The following is a 14,173-nucleotide window of genomic DNA, read 5'->3' as shown; positions in this document are numbered from 1 at the left end:
CCAGCAGCTCTCAAGCTGACTTCACTTGCCGCTGCAGCGCAGCGGTTTCTCCGGTTTGGCGGGGCCCGCCCGTGCCGCTGGGCTCGGCGGGGTCCCCTGGGCCGCAGCCCCTCGGCGGCACCAGCCGGCGGGCGCCGCTCTGCTCATGCGCCTGTGCCTCGGGCGGGGCAAGGCCGTCGCGCACGCGCCTGACGCGCCCCGCCGGGGCCGGGTTGGCCGACGCCAGCCAGGGCGCGTGCGCAGCTTGGCCCAATCGGAAGGGGGGGGGGGGGGGGGCAGTCCCGCAGGGCAGGTTGGGGCGCCGCGTGGAGCGTCGTGACGTCGCGCCGCCGTGACGTAGCGCCCGCCCCCCGGGTGGGCGGCGCGGCCTGCGGGAGCGCGCGGGCCTTAGGGGCGGCGGGACGGCGGCGCGGGGCCTCGGGCGCCCGTGGCGGAGCGGCGGCGGCGCGGCCCGCAGGATGCCAGGGCTGGTGGTGTTCGGCAGGCGCTGGGCTATCGGCAGCGACGACTTTGTTCTCCCGGGGGCCTTTGAGCTCTTCGTCAGGCTGGTGTGGTAAGGCGGCGCGCGGGGCCGTTACCTCAGCGCCCGCGGGGCCGGCGCGGGCAGGCGCTCGCCGCCGCCTCGCCTCTCCTCGCCTCGGGGGCCGCTTCCCGGCGCGGCAGCCGCTCGCCGCCGGCACTGGCGGCCCGCCTGCGGCTGAGCGGCTCTCGGCGGAGGCGTTCCCTCGGCCGTCAGCTGCGGCGTTGGCCCCTTCATCCGAAGCGTTGAATCACCGGGGAGGAAAGCGGCGGGTTTGTGAAGGGTCCCTTGAGTTAGATAATCACGTAGCGTCATATAATCACTGCGCTGTCTTCTGTACGCACGGAACCATAATCGCTTGGTTGTATTTAATCGCTGACTAGCGCTAATGGCGTTTCGTTACTTCAAGAATTAATACGATGATTCCTTTGTTTAGATCGGCCTCCGTTATATTTGGCACCTGCGGAAATGAGCAGTGCCCTAAAGGGAATCTGTCGCTCGGTCTGCAGACGACTTTGTTGTAATTACTGCTGAGTATTCGTGCGGTCGTTTCATTCTGACAAATTCGTTATATAACAACTCCCTTTCTATTAATCTTTGCGGAATGCTTTCATTAAGATAAAAACTATATATCAGGTGATCACTTTGCAGTATGCACTTTTCCCTTCCAACTATAACTTTTATTATCTTTCTTCCGTGTAGGTGGATTGGAATTCTTGCTCTTTACACAGTTCATAAGGGGCAGTTTAACTGTCCTGGGGGAGGATTACTGCACAGCTACTTGCTCGTCCTCCTCATTCTCCTGGCTTCTATAATATGCGCATTATCTGCTCTTGTATACATCAGTATGCAAGGTAAATGGTTAATAATAATATTTTATATTTGCCTAGTAGGATTGTAATATAGATGGTTTTTTTACTCTGGAGTTGACATTAAAAAAAATCAAATTCAAGTGCTCTAATGGTAGTTAAACTTGAGAAACTGTCAGCATTAACATATTTGCTTTAATAGTATTACCTCTGTTAGGAATCTAAAATAATAAATGGACACAATAGATTAGTGCAGCTAATAGTGACATGTTCTTTGCCATCAGAGCATCTTGAAAACTCCCTCTGCATTCACCATCAATACGTGACCTCTAATGGAACAGCTCAACCTCTCTGACAGGAATTTAGGGGAATTTATTCAAAATCAATTTCTCATCTGAAGTACCACGTTAGCTTTGCCTTGCATAGGCATATTTAGTCATGTCTTGTGAAAGTTCATTAGCTGCAGTGGATTGCTTAGGAAAAAACACACGCAGGAAAGTGATCCATATAAATGTCAAACTAACGCAGTAAGTACTTCTGAATAGAGCAGGACTTACCACTTGAAGTGAATGGCTAAACAGAAGTAAGGACGCCAATGCAACTTTTAGTCATTTGTAGAAATGGTTCATTTTGGATTAAAAAATGCTAGGAAAGCTTTTTTCCTGGTGAGGCACCTCATTGTCAAAGTAATGCTAGGAAGATTAATTTGAAATATATGTGAGGTCTCTGGAGTAATAGATGAGACCCCACAATTTCTAATATGTTGGTTCTGACATCATATTGTAAATAAGAGAGTATTTAAATTATTTAAATGGAAAGACACATAAAGAGTACATGAAGAGAAACTATGACAGACCAGAGATGTGGATGATAATCCTGTCCTTGAATCTAACCACTGGTTTTCCTACAGTTTCCAGAGGAGGGAAAGGAAAATTAGCCGAGTTACACTGCTTATGTTTATATCAAAGTTGAGGAGGTGAGAGATGTAAATACCAGGGAGAAAAGAGCTGTTTGATATAAAAGTACATCTACAAGGCCATAATAACTAAAAAATTGAAGAATTCTGAGGCTGAATTTCCAAGAAAATTAAGGGTGAGATGTCTTGGACTGGGGTTATAGTGCGTGGGTTTGGGAGCGCTGGTTCTTGCACCACCCCTTGCACTGTACTGACAGGGGGTTACTGATGCCAGTGGTGATCCTGACTGGAGAACTCACACCCTGGGTTGTGGTGCTGGGAAAGAAGTTGTTTTCAGGAACTACAGTTCCGTCTGATTGCGTCTGTGTAAGCATCTGTGCTGCTGCTGTGGCTACCACCCAGGAGTGGGAATAAGTGGCCACTGGATCAAGGGCTTTTTAAACAGCTTTGTCACTGGATATGAACCACAGCTTGATAGTTGGAAGATAGTTTCCAAAGGTTTTTTTGTTCTGCAGTGTTTTAAGCCTTTACAAATTACCCTGACTACACGTGAGCACACACACCCCACCACCTCGTTACTCTGTGATCAACAAACTGGTTTAAGGAGTTGAGCTGGGCAAAAATTACTCCCTTCTTATTGCCTAAGAGTGTTGAAAGGAAGAGCTTTATTAATATGCTAACAATACAGAAAATAGTCTTAAGTATTTGTCCTGGTAATGGTGCTACTTCTGTTTTCCTAAATAAAAATACGAGTGAATTTATTATTTAGTGACTCAAACTTCATTGTAGCACAGCAAAGTAGCATCTAAAAATGAAATATTCAGCCAACTAAAAGCTAAATAAAATAATAAAAGCAGGCACCAGAAGTCATGAGGAAGTGTAGGTGAGCCAGTGCTCCAGTATGCTGCTTTGGCTTCTGCTGGGTGCAGCACTACAGCTTCAAGTTCACTGCAGAACTGTCTCAGAGTAGAGAGTGATTTTGGGTATTAGTAGAGTAGATTCTAAGAACCACAGCTATTGTTGTTTTTCTTTTCTCAGCTTCAGTGATAGCTTTGCATTAGTGTGAAAATACTCTATAGTTTCAATTAAGTTTCTTACTTTCTGTAGAGCTCAGAAACTTCATATATCCAGGTAGGACTTTATGTACTTAAGATGCATTTATGAACAGTTCTTGTTTTAAATTCTCCCTGTCATTTCAGGAACAATTTCTAATCCAGGCCCAAGAAAATCACTTCCCAAGCTACTTTATACTCGCCTACTTCTCTATTTGCCTGAATTCATCTGGGCGGTTTTAGGAGCTGTATGGGTGTCAGACAGCAGTGTGCGCTGTGAGAAGACTGTGATAAATGTCATCATGGGGACAGTTATTGCAAGGTAAAGATGCCTCCCCGCCAAATCTAAGCTTGACAGTATAGGTGAGATGGAAAATACTGCTGACGTGTTTTCTGTATGTATTTATTGAAGGCTTTTCCAGCAGTTGGAGACTTTGATATTTCTTATAAATTATTGTGGTTTCTCATAGAAAGGAGAAGAATTTTTAAATCTAGACAGCTAGAATGAGTTGGTATCCTTCCCTAAACAAGCTTGAGCTACTGGCCTTGAGAGAGTACATGCTAGAGTGAAGGAAAGGAGGTGAAGATCAGAAAGGGTAAGAGGGATAGGTGGGAATGTAGAAAGCTGGGTAAGTGTGAAGAGGGTAGTAACTAGATCACTTCACTGGTAGTGAAAAATGGAGCATTCGCACCTCTGGGTTACTATTTCCAAAGCACAGGGCTGTGATTTTGAGTTTGGTGCCCTGTGTGAAATGAGCCAACGGCCTTGTTCCTGTGCCTAGTGCGTTGAAAGCCTGATAACAAAACATGCACCCTTAAGACCGTAACAGACGGTGTTCATACCTAACTTTGTTTTCTGTCTGTCAAGATCTATAGTTGTGTTTTCTTGCATACTTGTCAGAAGTATCTGGTTTCATGGTCTTTTTATCCCACTTCCTTCTGTTTTGCAGCTGGGTTATCATCATCTTTACCATCATTGGAGTTGTAATCGTGTTTGATCCACTTGGGGGGAAAAAGACGTTTTACCTCACCGATAGTGTAAATCGGAACCTGGAAAGCAGTCAGTCAGGGCAGTTGCTGTATAACGTGAAGAACACGGCCACCAGAGTCTGGGAAAAAAGAATCAGGTTACTGTGTTGTTGTATTGTGCAAGATGATGATCATCGAGTGGCTTTTACGAGTATCGCAGAGCTTTTCCGCAACTACTTCTCAGTAAGATGGAAAGCTTTTTTTTCTCTTTTGTCTAGCTCTGAACGCAGACATTGCAGCACACATGTACCTTTGTTCAGCCAGAGGTCCCTGCTAGCCTGTGCCTTGAAATCAGGTTTTGAATATGCCACTTTCAAAATTAAAGGTGATTCTTGTACAAGGTATACAACACTGATTTTTCTCTCCCTTCACAAGCATGAAGGGCTGTGAGAAAACAGTATTCTTTCTCCTTAGGTGAGTAACTAGTCAGGACAACAAGGGATTTTCTTTTCCTAAATTTATGAAGATCGAGGCATTTTTCCTACTGACAATGAGTAAGGAGTTATACCCATAGCAAAGAATCGGACTACTTTCTGACTGTTAAAAAAATGAGCCCCACAGTATGTTAAGGCAGCCTTCCCATTCTGGGCCACTTCTGAGCACGTGCCAGACTAGAGCGTGCACATGCAGGAAGTTGCTTTTTGGCAACAGAGAGCGTCTGCCAAATCAGAGTGTTGTTTGAGCTGAAGTTTATGTCACCTGCTGCTTGGGCAGTCAGAGTTCAATGTTGACTTTGAAGTCTGTTCATGATTTCAAAACTAACAGTTCTTGTTTATTAAGCAGTACTTGGGCATGCTGATTACAGCCTACTCAGTGGTTTATAGGCTAAAGGGTGTGAGTCATACAGAGAGATGACTGCCCCAGATAGTTGAATAAAAACCCTTCAGCCTTCTCCTGTGTAAAATCCTTCCTAGTTGTTCTCAGCATAGAGGACTTTCCACATAGAGGTATAGAACAGTGATCAATAATCTCTGGACCACTATTTGCTGTATGGCTGAGCAAGTGCTCTGTCAGGTAGCTCGTTAAGTGATGAAATGCAGGTGTAGAATTGTCATTGGTCTTACTGAAGAAAACATTCAATGTGTACAAAAGGGGTGGGAGGTTAGATGCTGCTGTGACCTATTTCTCCAATGCACATTGTCTCTGAGTGAAATGTATTTATATAAACTGAAAAAATAGAATTCCGTGTGCATTTTCTTATGAGAGTCTTGCCATGTTGAGGTGTGGGATGGTTTTAAGCGCTCTTTTATTTCTTTGTACAGGACACTGATCTGGTGCCAAGTGACATAGCAGCTGGTTTGACTCTGCTCCATCAAGAGCAAGATAAAATGGAAAGTTGCCCAAAAGAGCCTGAAGAAGTCCTGTGTCATTCTCCATCATCCCTTGTGGTAAGATAGGGTCATTGCAGCCTGGCGCAATTACTCTAGGAGATGGTGCCAGATCAAATTGAAATGCAGTTCTTTGCGCAAGGGTGTTTTGGTTTTGTTTGTTTAACAAAATTAAACACCGCTATAAAAATTCACAACAGTTTATTAATACATGCAGTGAAGACATCTTGATGAGTTTGCAGTCAAAACATTTGTCTGCTTTTGTATAAGTAGAACTTACATGAATGGGGAAGTAAGTACAAAAAGGAGCCATTTAGGACATTTGATGACAAGAGCTGGGAGAGAAAGGAAACAGAAAATTAGTATTTAGTAGTATGTGCACAGAACTGAAAAGCTAGTCTTTTAGTATTGTGGTCTGTTTAAATTATGTCTACTGCAAATACCCAGACAAGATAAGAAGCAAAACCAGGTTACAGTTTGCTAATTTTTGCTAGTCCTTTATGGTAAAATGCCTTTGTAAATTATTTCACCTTCTCTGGTCTGTGTTTCATCGAAGTATGTTAATTCTACTTCAACCAATTTCTATCAAATTCCTTTTGAATCCAGCCAGTGTGATGGAGTCATGCGTACCAGAGAGGTCTGCTACAGGCTCTTTAGCCATTCCTTTGACATCCTTAATTAACATATTTGGAGTGAATGCTGTGTTCAGTATTGAGCTTATTGGTGTATAAGTATCGGAAGAAATTAATTTAATGAGAGCTTTTCAAGATCCTTGAGCTGCGTAGCTATGTAAATAAACAGACTTATTCCTGGAATATGAGTGGCTATTTTTGATTCTTCTTAGACCTTGAGGTTTTCCTTTTGGGTAGTGCGTATTTCATCATGCCTTGATTTTCACTAGTATGTGTTCAGGTTTTATTCTGGGGCTGCCTAACACCCCTTTCTTCCTCTCCTTCCTTTTCTTTCCCTGTGTCCTTTCAGACAGACGATTTGGATATTGAACTGGAGAATGCTGCTCACTACATGCTGTTTGCCGCAGCTGCTTATGGCTGGCCCTACTACATATACACCAACCCATTTACTGCACTCTGTAAGCTCAGTGGTGACTGGTAGGTTCGATCAAGAGCTTAAAAACACATAACTTCCTTTTATTTAACTAGCATTAGCAGAAATAAAATAGTTTCAATAGCAAAATTTTTGTTGCATTAAATTATATCACTCTTGGGAGTACATGAGCTTGACTGGTGGAGTTATCTTTCACAAATTCAAACATCAAAGTAGAAACAAAATTCTAACATCTTTCCACCCCCAGAAACAGATTAGCTTTTGTTTCTTAAGATAAGTTTGTGATTGAGAGAGATAAAATTCATTTAGCAAAATGACAAAGGAAGAATTGGAAATAAACCCAACATTCTCAAATGAGGCTTTTTCGAGCTACCTTTTGGGCACATATGTATGTGTAGAAATACGTGTGTATCAACAGTTTTCCCTGTCTTAAAAGGATTAGCAAAAGTTACCTGTCCCTCCAGCCTCCATTTTTTTATTCCCTTTTCTCCCTTTACTAAAAAAAATGTTTACAGTCAGTATTGAAGTATGCATAATGCTGCGTAGGATTACTGTATATTTAAGTGACCACTGACATTTGTGACTGTAATCATGATTTTCTTAATTAGTAACATGAAATTATTTAACCTACTGAAATAAAAATGATTTGGAGAAAAACCCAAATCACATAATACAATGGATAAAACATGAGATAAACCCGCTGTACAGAAGTTTTTTTAATTTCCTCTTTGCTTGTTTGTATTTTCTGTCATTGGCCTGTAGTCTTAAGAATTCTTATTGCATTGTTTACCCTGCTTGTAGTCCTGTAGCAACAGTGTATTTGCCAGTCCTTGAACTGAAAATGTATGGCATGCTGCTCAGGCAAAACCAGGTTTGTGGGCGGAGGTAACATCTTGTATCAGACTACTGGTATTACTGGGAAAAAAAAAAAATTAAAAAATTTAAAAAGAACATTTGATTCCTGGCAGAAATCTTCTGCAAATGTAACTGAGTTTGATTCCTTGAAAGGAAACCTAAAAATTTGAATATGAAAGTTTTTCTCTTCTGTGTTTGTTAGTTGCGGAAATAGACCAACAGATTCTGATATAACTGGCAGTGATCGTCATAACTTTCACTTTGGATCCATCCTAAAAATAACAGGACTGCAGTACAGAGACTTCATTCATATCAGTTTTCATAACAAGGTAAACAATCTGGACAGGCATTCAGCAAAAAAACTTAGTGATTAATTCAGTGAAAGCAAGGGGTGGAGTTTCTACTTTGCCTTCAGCATTTATAACATGCAAGATGCAAAGCCAAATGAAAACAGGCCCTGAAACATTCAGTTCTGATTTTTTTTTCCTAATCTAAAGGAACAGCCACAAAACCATTGACATAAATCTGTCTCAGTATTGCAATAAAGACACTTATAATAACTTGATAAGAAAATAATTCAGCTTCTTTCCATAATACACTGAAGAGAGCTCAGTAAGAGAGCTTTCAGAAGGTGAGAACAAATGTTTACTCTTATAAAAAGTTGGTGTCTTTACTGATTACATTTTTCCCCTCCAGATCTATGAGATCCCATTTTTTGTTGCTTTGGATCACAAAAAAGAAGCTATTGTGGTTGCAGTGAGAGGAACCTTGTCTTTCGAGGTATCATCCATCTGATCTATGTAATTAGCTTTGTAGAAATGGGTGAACTCTAGAGGTAACTTTGTTACACGGGCACATGGGAAAACAACTCACTCTCAGGTATGAGTCTTCCAGGGTTAAGCTGTCAGCCCTCCTGTCCTTGGAGGGGTGATATTCCCTGTGCCGCTGTGAGAGAGCACGGAGGGCGGGCAGAGGTAATTCCTTTTCACTGTGAGTGGAGGTGCATTTGTAATGTCTGTCTGTGCAGCTTGGAAATAGTTGCTGAAATCAGAATTGTGATTGCTGTATATATTTGCCTGGGTGGTGGCTTATGGTGGGTAGTGTTGTGTTGCTTACAAACTTGGAAGTCGGCTTGGTGATGTCCCTGTGACAGTGTCGAGTAGCAGAGCGGGACCCAAGAGCCGTGAAGCCCTGCAGAGGGCTCTGACAAAAGCTCTTGTTTACAGGACATTCTCACTGATCTGTCAGCAGATTGTGAAGACTTGACGCTGGAGGATGTTCTAGAGAATGGGTTTGTGCATAAGGTGTGTGCAGTCTGTAGCTGTTTTAAATCATCTCAGCAGTAAGGAAACTGTGAACACCTGAGATCCTTTAGTTAAATGGAAGAGTATTCTCCTTGTGAGATGGATTGCACAAATTATTTCAGTGACTTGGTTGTTGCATCAAATACTGCCTCCGGAACTGCAAGGTAGAACTTGTAATCCTCTTGTCAGACTTTATGTCCTTATTAAACATTCCAAAAACTTTTTAACCATTATGTACAAGAGCACTTGGTTATAACTAGACCTCTGTCAGGAGCATGTTAAAAGAGAAGACCAACTCTGCAAAAAGAAAGTTTTTCTGTGATGGTGTCGTATTTAAAGTATACATGTATCACACTTCAGATTGGATATACTCTTCTAACTAAATCCTGTCTTGTAGGGAATAACTCAAGCTGCAAATTACATCTATCGAAAGCTAATAAATGATGGAATTTTAAACCAGGCTTTTACAATTGCTCCAGTAAGTTACCTTCCAAGTAATTTGGTTTGCCAGAAAAATTACTCAAAGCTTTTTCTGTGTCCGTCTGTGTTTCAGACTTCTCTTTCTGTCTGTAGGAATATAAACTTGTGATAGTTGGTCACAGTTTGGGTGGTGGAACAGCTTCTATATTGGCGATCATGCTCAGGAACTCCTTCCCAACATTAAGATGTTACGCCTTTTCTCCTCCAGGAGGACTGTTAAGGTAAGAGACTTCTGTTATTTGGTTCTGTGTCGAAGATGTAAAAATCTTCAAAGTAGTTGACAGATATGTTAGATGATAACTCTGGGCTGGACTGTGTTAGGAGTTTGTTTATACATTCTCCACTAGGATTAGATTTGCTCAATCTTGAATTACAGTCGAGTTCTTGGGGGAATAACAGAATGAAATATCTGTCAGGTAGTATAATTAGAGTTTAAAATAAATGTTTCAGAAATGCTCACCCGCCTAGTCTTGCTTGGCCTGTTTGACATCCACACATGCTGTTATCAGCATTGAAGTTACTCTGTCATCTGTAGCAAGTAGGTCTGAAAGCTGACTGAAGAACTGACTGCAAATGCTGCTGCTGTTGCCACATATTTGTATTTTTATTGAAAGATAATGATCATCATAAAACTGAAGTGTGCATATCTCTTCAGTGTATCTAAAGCGCATCTTTTTTTTTTTTTTTTAAGCAAATCACTGGCAGATTACACTAAGCACTTCATTGTTTCAGTCATTGTTGGAAAGGACCTTGTTGCAAGGTGAGATGGAAATATTTTTAAATTGTTCTTTCAGGGACGTGTCAGATTGCAGAGAATAGGAGGTTTTGCTTTACTTTGTTCTACGTGTGTTTATACAGGTTAAGTATGCCCAACATGGAGGATTTAAAGAGGAGAATAGTGAGAATTGTGGCAAACTGCAACAGACCCAAGGTAACTAAATGCAGTTCCTGGTTAAAAGTCAGTGGAATTGTTACCTGGGTTAAGCCCCAGCTTTAATGAAGTGACAATTGGTGTGTGTATTTTTAATCTTAATGATGAGAGTTACAATTGTGTTTTGGAACAAAAGTTTGTTTTTAATTTGGCGACGTTTGTGTTAGTCTCTTATCCTATAAAGCTGTCTTGTTGGAAATTAAGATTCAGGAAGACCTGGAAGATACCTCTGTGTGTAACATCCAAGACCTGAAATTATCTGTTTGCTAGATTTGCTGATAAAGGAAACTTAAAAAATGAAAATGGGGGAAAAATTATGCTAAAATTATGAAAAATCAGTAAGATTACTTCCTTTAATAACCATTTAGTATCAGTAAGTTAGTTCTTTTACTTACATTTTGTCTTCAGAATTAATTTGGAAAGCAAACATTTTTCTGTTACAGTATTAATTGCTTACCTCTTCTTTTTACTGTTAGTGTGAAAACACAGTTTTAAAAGTGCTGAAACACTGTGATGTTGGGCAAGATGGGAGGTATAGGGGAGTGGCTTAAAGATTCAAAACTGCCATTTCTGAACAGCTAAAGTTAAATCTGCTTTACCCACAAGATTTCTGTGTAGTCCCAGGATGAGGAGTCGTGGAGGGCCTGGGTGACGTAAATACAGAATAAGATAACAGAGAGTTAGAAGCTACAGGTGCAAGAAAACGTAAATCTGCAGAGCAGATTCCACACATTCAACTGGTAAAGGATGTCATGTTTTCTGTAGTGTTACTAGTGACTTGGGTTAGATATCAGTGAAGTAGATATTACCATGGGGAGAATTCAGAAAGGAGATTTTTCTCAAACAAGAAGTTTGGGGAGCATGTGCATACAGTAATTTTTAATCTTTTCATTGTAGTTTCAGATGATGTGTGTGCAAGCACACAACTAGAATAAGTTCCTTGAAGAGCTGCCAAACCTCAGTTCAGCTCTTTTTCTTTCTGATTTCAGTACCAGATTTTGCTGCGTGGGTGTTGGTACGAAGTATTTGGAGGAGATCCAGATAACTTCCCAACTGAGCTGGATGGTAGAAACCAAGATGCCCTTACCCAGCCACTCCTAGCTGAGGAGAGTTTAATGGTTCATCGGTCACCTTCATACAACGCCCTTGAGGATGAATCACACCTAAATTCACCGCCTCAGTATCCTCATCTGTATCTTCCTGGAAAGATTATCCATGTTGTAGAAGAATCCAGCTCTAGGAGGTAAGTAGAATAATGAACACCGCTCTCCTGTTTTCCTAAAATCTTAAAGCTGTTTGTCACTTCAAAGTACACGTGTCCAGCTTTGCGTCTCATCTGCATCTCCAATACCCATCTGTGGTTATGACGCATTAGCCAGCCTTTCAGTTTTTATTCTGTGCCACCCTGCTTCTTTCTGTTCCACTTCAAGCCCTGGAAACTGTTCCTCTTCATGCCTGCGTGCCTTACTCTGCCCAGATACTGCATGTGCTCAGGGGATGGTTTTAAACAAGATGACTGTGAGGTTCAGCTTTAGCAGGCTGCAGTTCCTACCTGCAACTGTCTATGTCCTGCTAGGAGTGAAGCGATAACAAAATACCTCATTATTGAGTAGTCACATGAATATTGCCAATGAGAAAGAGGCAAATTATTGCCCATAACACCAGCCCAGCCAGACTGGAGAGGTCCAGTTGCCCCAGTAAGCAGAGTGCCCATGCAGCCTCTAGTTCCCTGTCCTTTGCTTCCTGGGTGCAGGAAGGTGAGACAAAGATGGCAGACAAGCTGAAACGGTGAGGATTGGGGTAGTGTTGTGTTTAGGGGTTTTTTGTTTGTGTTTTGTTGATGTTGGTTTTTTTAGACAAAACAACCTGAAACAGCCCACAAGCTAGGCAGTACTTGATATCCTCTCTTGTTTCATTCCCAAATGGAAATAAGAGCATCTGTAACTTGCACAAGACCATCTTACAGGGGGAGAAAAAAATCTGTACTGTACAGAAAAGGGAAGAAAAGGGCTGTAGACGAAATCCACTTTTTTTCCTCCTGTTCAGTAGATTAATATTGTATTTAAGCTTCACGTCTTTAATGTTTAACAATATTGATACTGATTTTACAAGTTAGATGTTTTAACACTTGTGACCTGGCACGTTTTCTCAAGGGCGGCTCTTCTACCTTACTTTTGAGTTCATTTCTTTTCTTTCATTTACTCCACAGCACAGCAATTAATCATGGTTTTTCTTAATTGGACTAGCACACAAGAGCCCCCGTCATGCACTGTTCCATAAAATAAAATCCTAAATACATACACGCAGCCTTAAATCTAGTGTCTAGTCTCCTACTGCTGCCACTGTGACTTATTCCCTAAATTTGACATTAACCGTGTGAATGTGCAGTACTTAACCCCTCACCCCCCTTTGCTCAGGCTCTCTCCCGTGGTTCTTTGAGCAGGATTATTTGACAGCTGCTGTCACTGTTGAGGCGCAGTGTAACTGGGCGTAGCGCTGCCTCCAGGGACACTGCCCGGCAGCGTTTCCCGCTGTTTGTGGAAGGTCAGAACTGCACTCTCTGGGTGCCCACCTTCCCGCTGTCAGACGGTTCTGATGCCTCCCCGAGCAGGGGCTGAAGGCTCCAGGGTGCCTGTTCTGGGCTTGGTGTTGAGCTCCAGTTCTGGCAGTCTGAGCCGTTGTACGTGTGGTGTTTCTGGGTTTTTCTAGGTTGTGCTCTTCAGATGTTAAATATACGGCAAGATGGTCAACTGAAACAGTCTTCAGCAGCATTTTAATAAGTCCCAAGATGATCACAGACCACATGCCAGATGTTGTGCTCAAAGCTCTGGACAGTTTGTCTCAGGAACGTGGATCGTGTATTTCTTGTCGAACACGAGAATGTCACACCAATGTAGTATAACCATAGCTTGAAGATGAGCTGTGGGGGCTTTTTTTTTGCAGGTTTCAAGTATTCAGGACATGTTCCACTTCCATACCTAAGTGTATTTCAGTACTTTTCTGGTGTTGCATAAACTAAACAAGGGTGTTAATACCCTTGCTTCTGCAGTGACCTCAAGTAACATTATCCTGGTTAAAGCACAGGCTCTGCATTTATGCTGAAGGTTTTTACAAAACGGAACAGTATCACAAGTTGTAGCTAAGCCTGTGCGTGCTGGCGTGCAGGAGCCGAGGCGCCAGCTGAATACTTGACTAAAGCCAGGGTGGGTGTGAGGACAGCTTGGCCAACACACTAGAGCAGAGCCCTGTCAGACCTTAAAAAACCAAATCCAGTTCTGCTTCAGAGTCACTTCACGCCACTGTCTCAGCGCCCTGTGACCTGTGCAAAGCCCCGAGGGTGTTGTACGAAAGGAGCGCCCAGGAAGGAACGCAGAGAGCAAGCGGGCAGGGCGTGGGGCTGCAGCAGCTCAGCGGCCAGAGGGGGGTAAGTGCCCAGGTGTGCGGTGGGGGAGCGGGCAGGCGTGTGCCCTGGTTGTTAGTCGGCACTGCTGACTGATTGCACTATTTTTCTTACAGATGGGGGTAGTGGGGGGCGGGGGGGGGGGGGGGGGGAGTGTTGTGGTTAAATGCTGCTTGGATATACACGTGCAATATTCTTTAATCTACCTGTCTTTTGTATTTGTTGATCCATATGACTACTTTTATTGATTTTAAAGTGAACTAATACTGTAACCACTTAATGAGAACATGAGAATGCTCTGGCATCATCTTGGTCACTAGCTCTGGCTCCATCAGGAGCCCTCATCTTATTTTCCCAAAAATGCCTAACCAGTGTACTGATTTTAAAAAAGTGGATTCCTTGTTTCTAGTGTGCAGCCATTTTAACATTTGTTTTTGAAAGATTCAGCAGCATTTATTAAAAAAATACTGAAAGAAGTACTATG

The 14,173-nt window shown here is 42.5% G+C and overlaps 1 protein-coding gene across 1 annotated transcript; it reads left to right on the top strand.

Annotated features, from left to right (window-relative positions):
* The first annotated feature begins 369 nt into the window (after positions 1-369).
* DAGLB (diacylglycerol lipase beta) lies at positions 370-13,825 on the top strand. The gene is made up of 15 exons (XM_074886434.1): positions 370-553; positions 1,223-1,374; positions 3,445-3,619; positions 4,248-4,509; positions 5,589-5,714; positions 6,636-6,763; positions 7,777-7,903; positions 8,271-8,354; positions 8,801-8,878; positions 9,276-9,356; positions 9,452-9,579; positions 10,050-10,118; positions 10,217-10,289; positions 11,279-11,532; positions 12,999-13,825. The coding sequence occupies exons 1-15, from the start codon at positions 459-461 to the stop codon at positions 13,189-13,191; spliced, it is 2,025 nt and encodes a 674-aa protein (XP_074742535.1). The 5' UTR covers positions 370-458; the 3' UTR covers positions 13,192-13,825.
* The last annotated feature ends 348 nt before the right edge of the window (positions 13,826-14,173 follow it).

The sequence above is a fragment of the Strix uralensis genome, chromosome 16, assembly GCF_047716275.1.
Source record: "Strix uralensis isolate ZFMK-TIS-50842 chromosome 16, bStrUra1, whole genome shotgun sequence".
NCBI lineage: Eukaryota > Metazoa > Chordata > Aves > Strigiformes > Strigidae > Strix > Strix uralensis.
Note: the sequence above shows the minus strand (reverse complement) of the source record. Positions and strands in the feature narration are given on the sequence as shown.

Excerpts from the sequence above, each read along its gene's own strand:
- DAGLB (XM_074886434.1), top strand. The coding sequence starts at position 459 with ATGCCAGGGCTGGTGGTGTTCGGCAGGCGCTGGGCTATCGGCAGCGAC. Across the intron at positions 4,510-5,588 it reads TTTTCCGCAACTACTTCTCA|GACACTGATCTGGTGCCAAG; the intron begins GTAAGATGGAAA and ends TTCTTTGTACAG. Across the intron at positions 9,357-9,451 it reads AGGCTTTTACAATTGCTCCA|GAATATAAACTTGTGATAGT; the intron begins GTAAGTTACCTT and ends TTCTGTCTGTAG.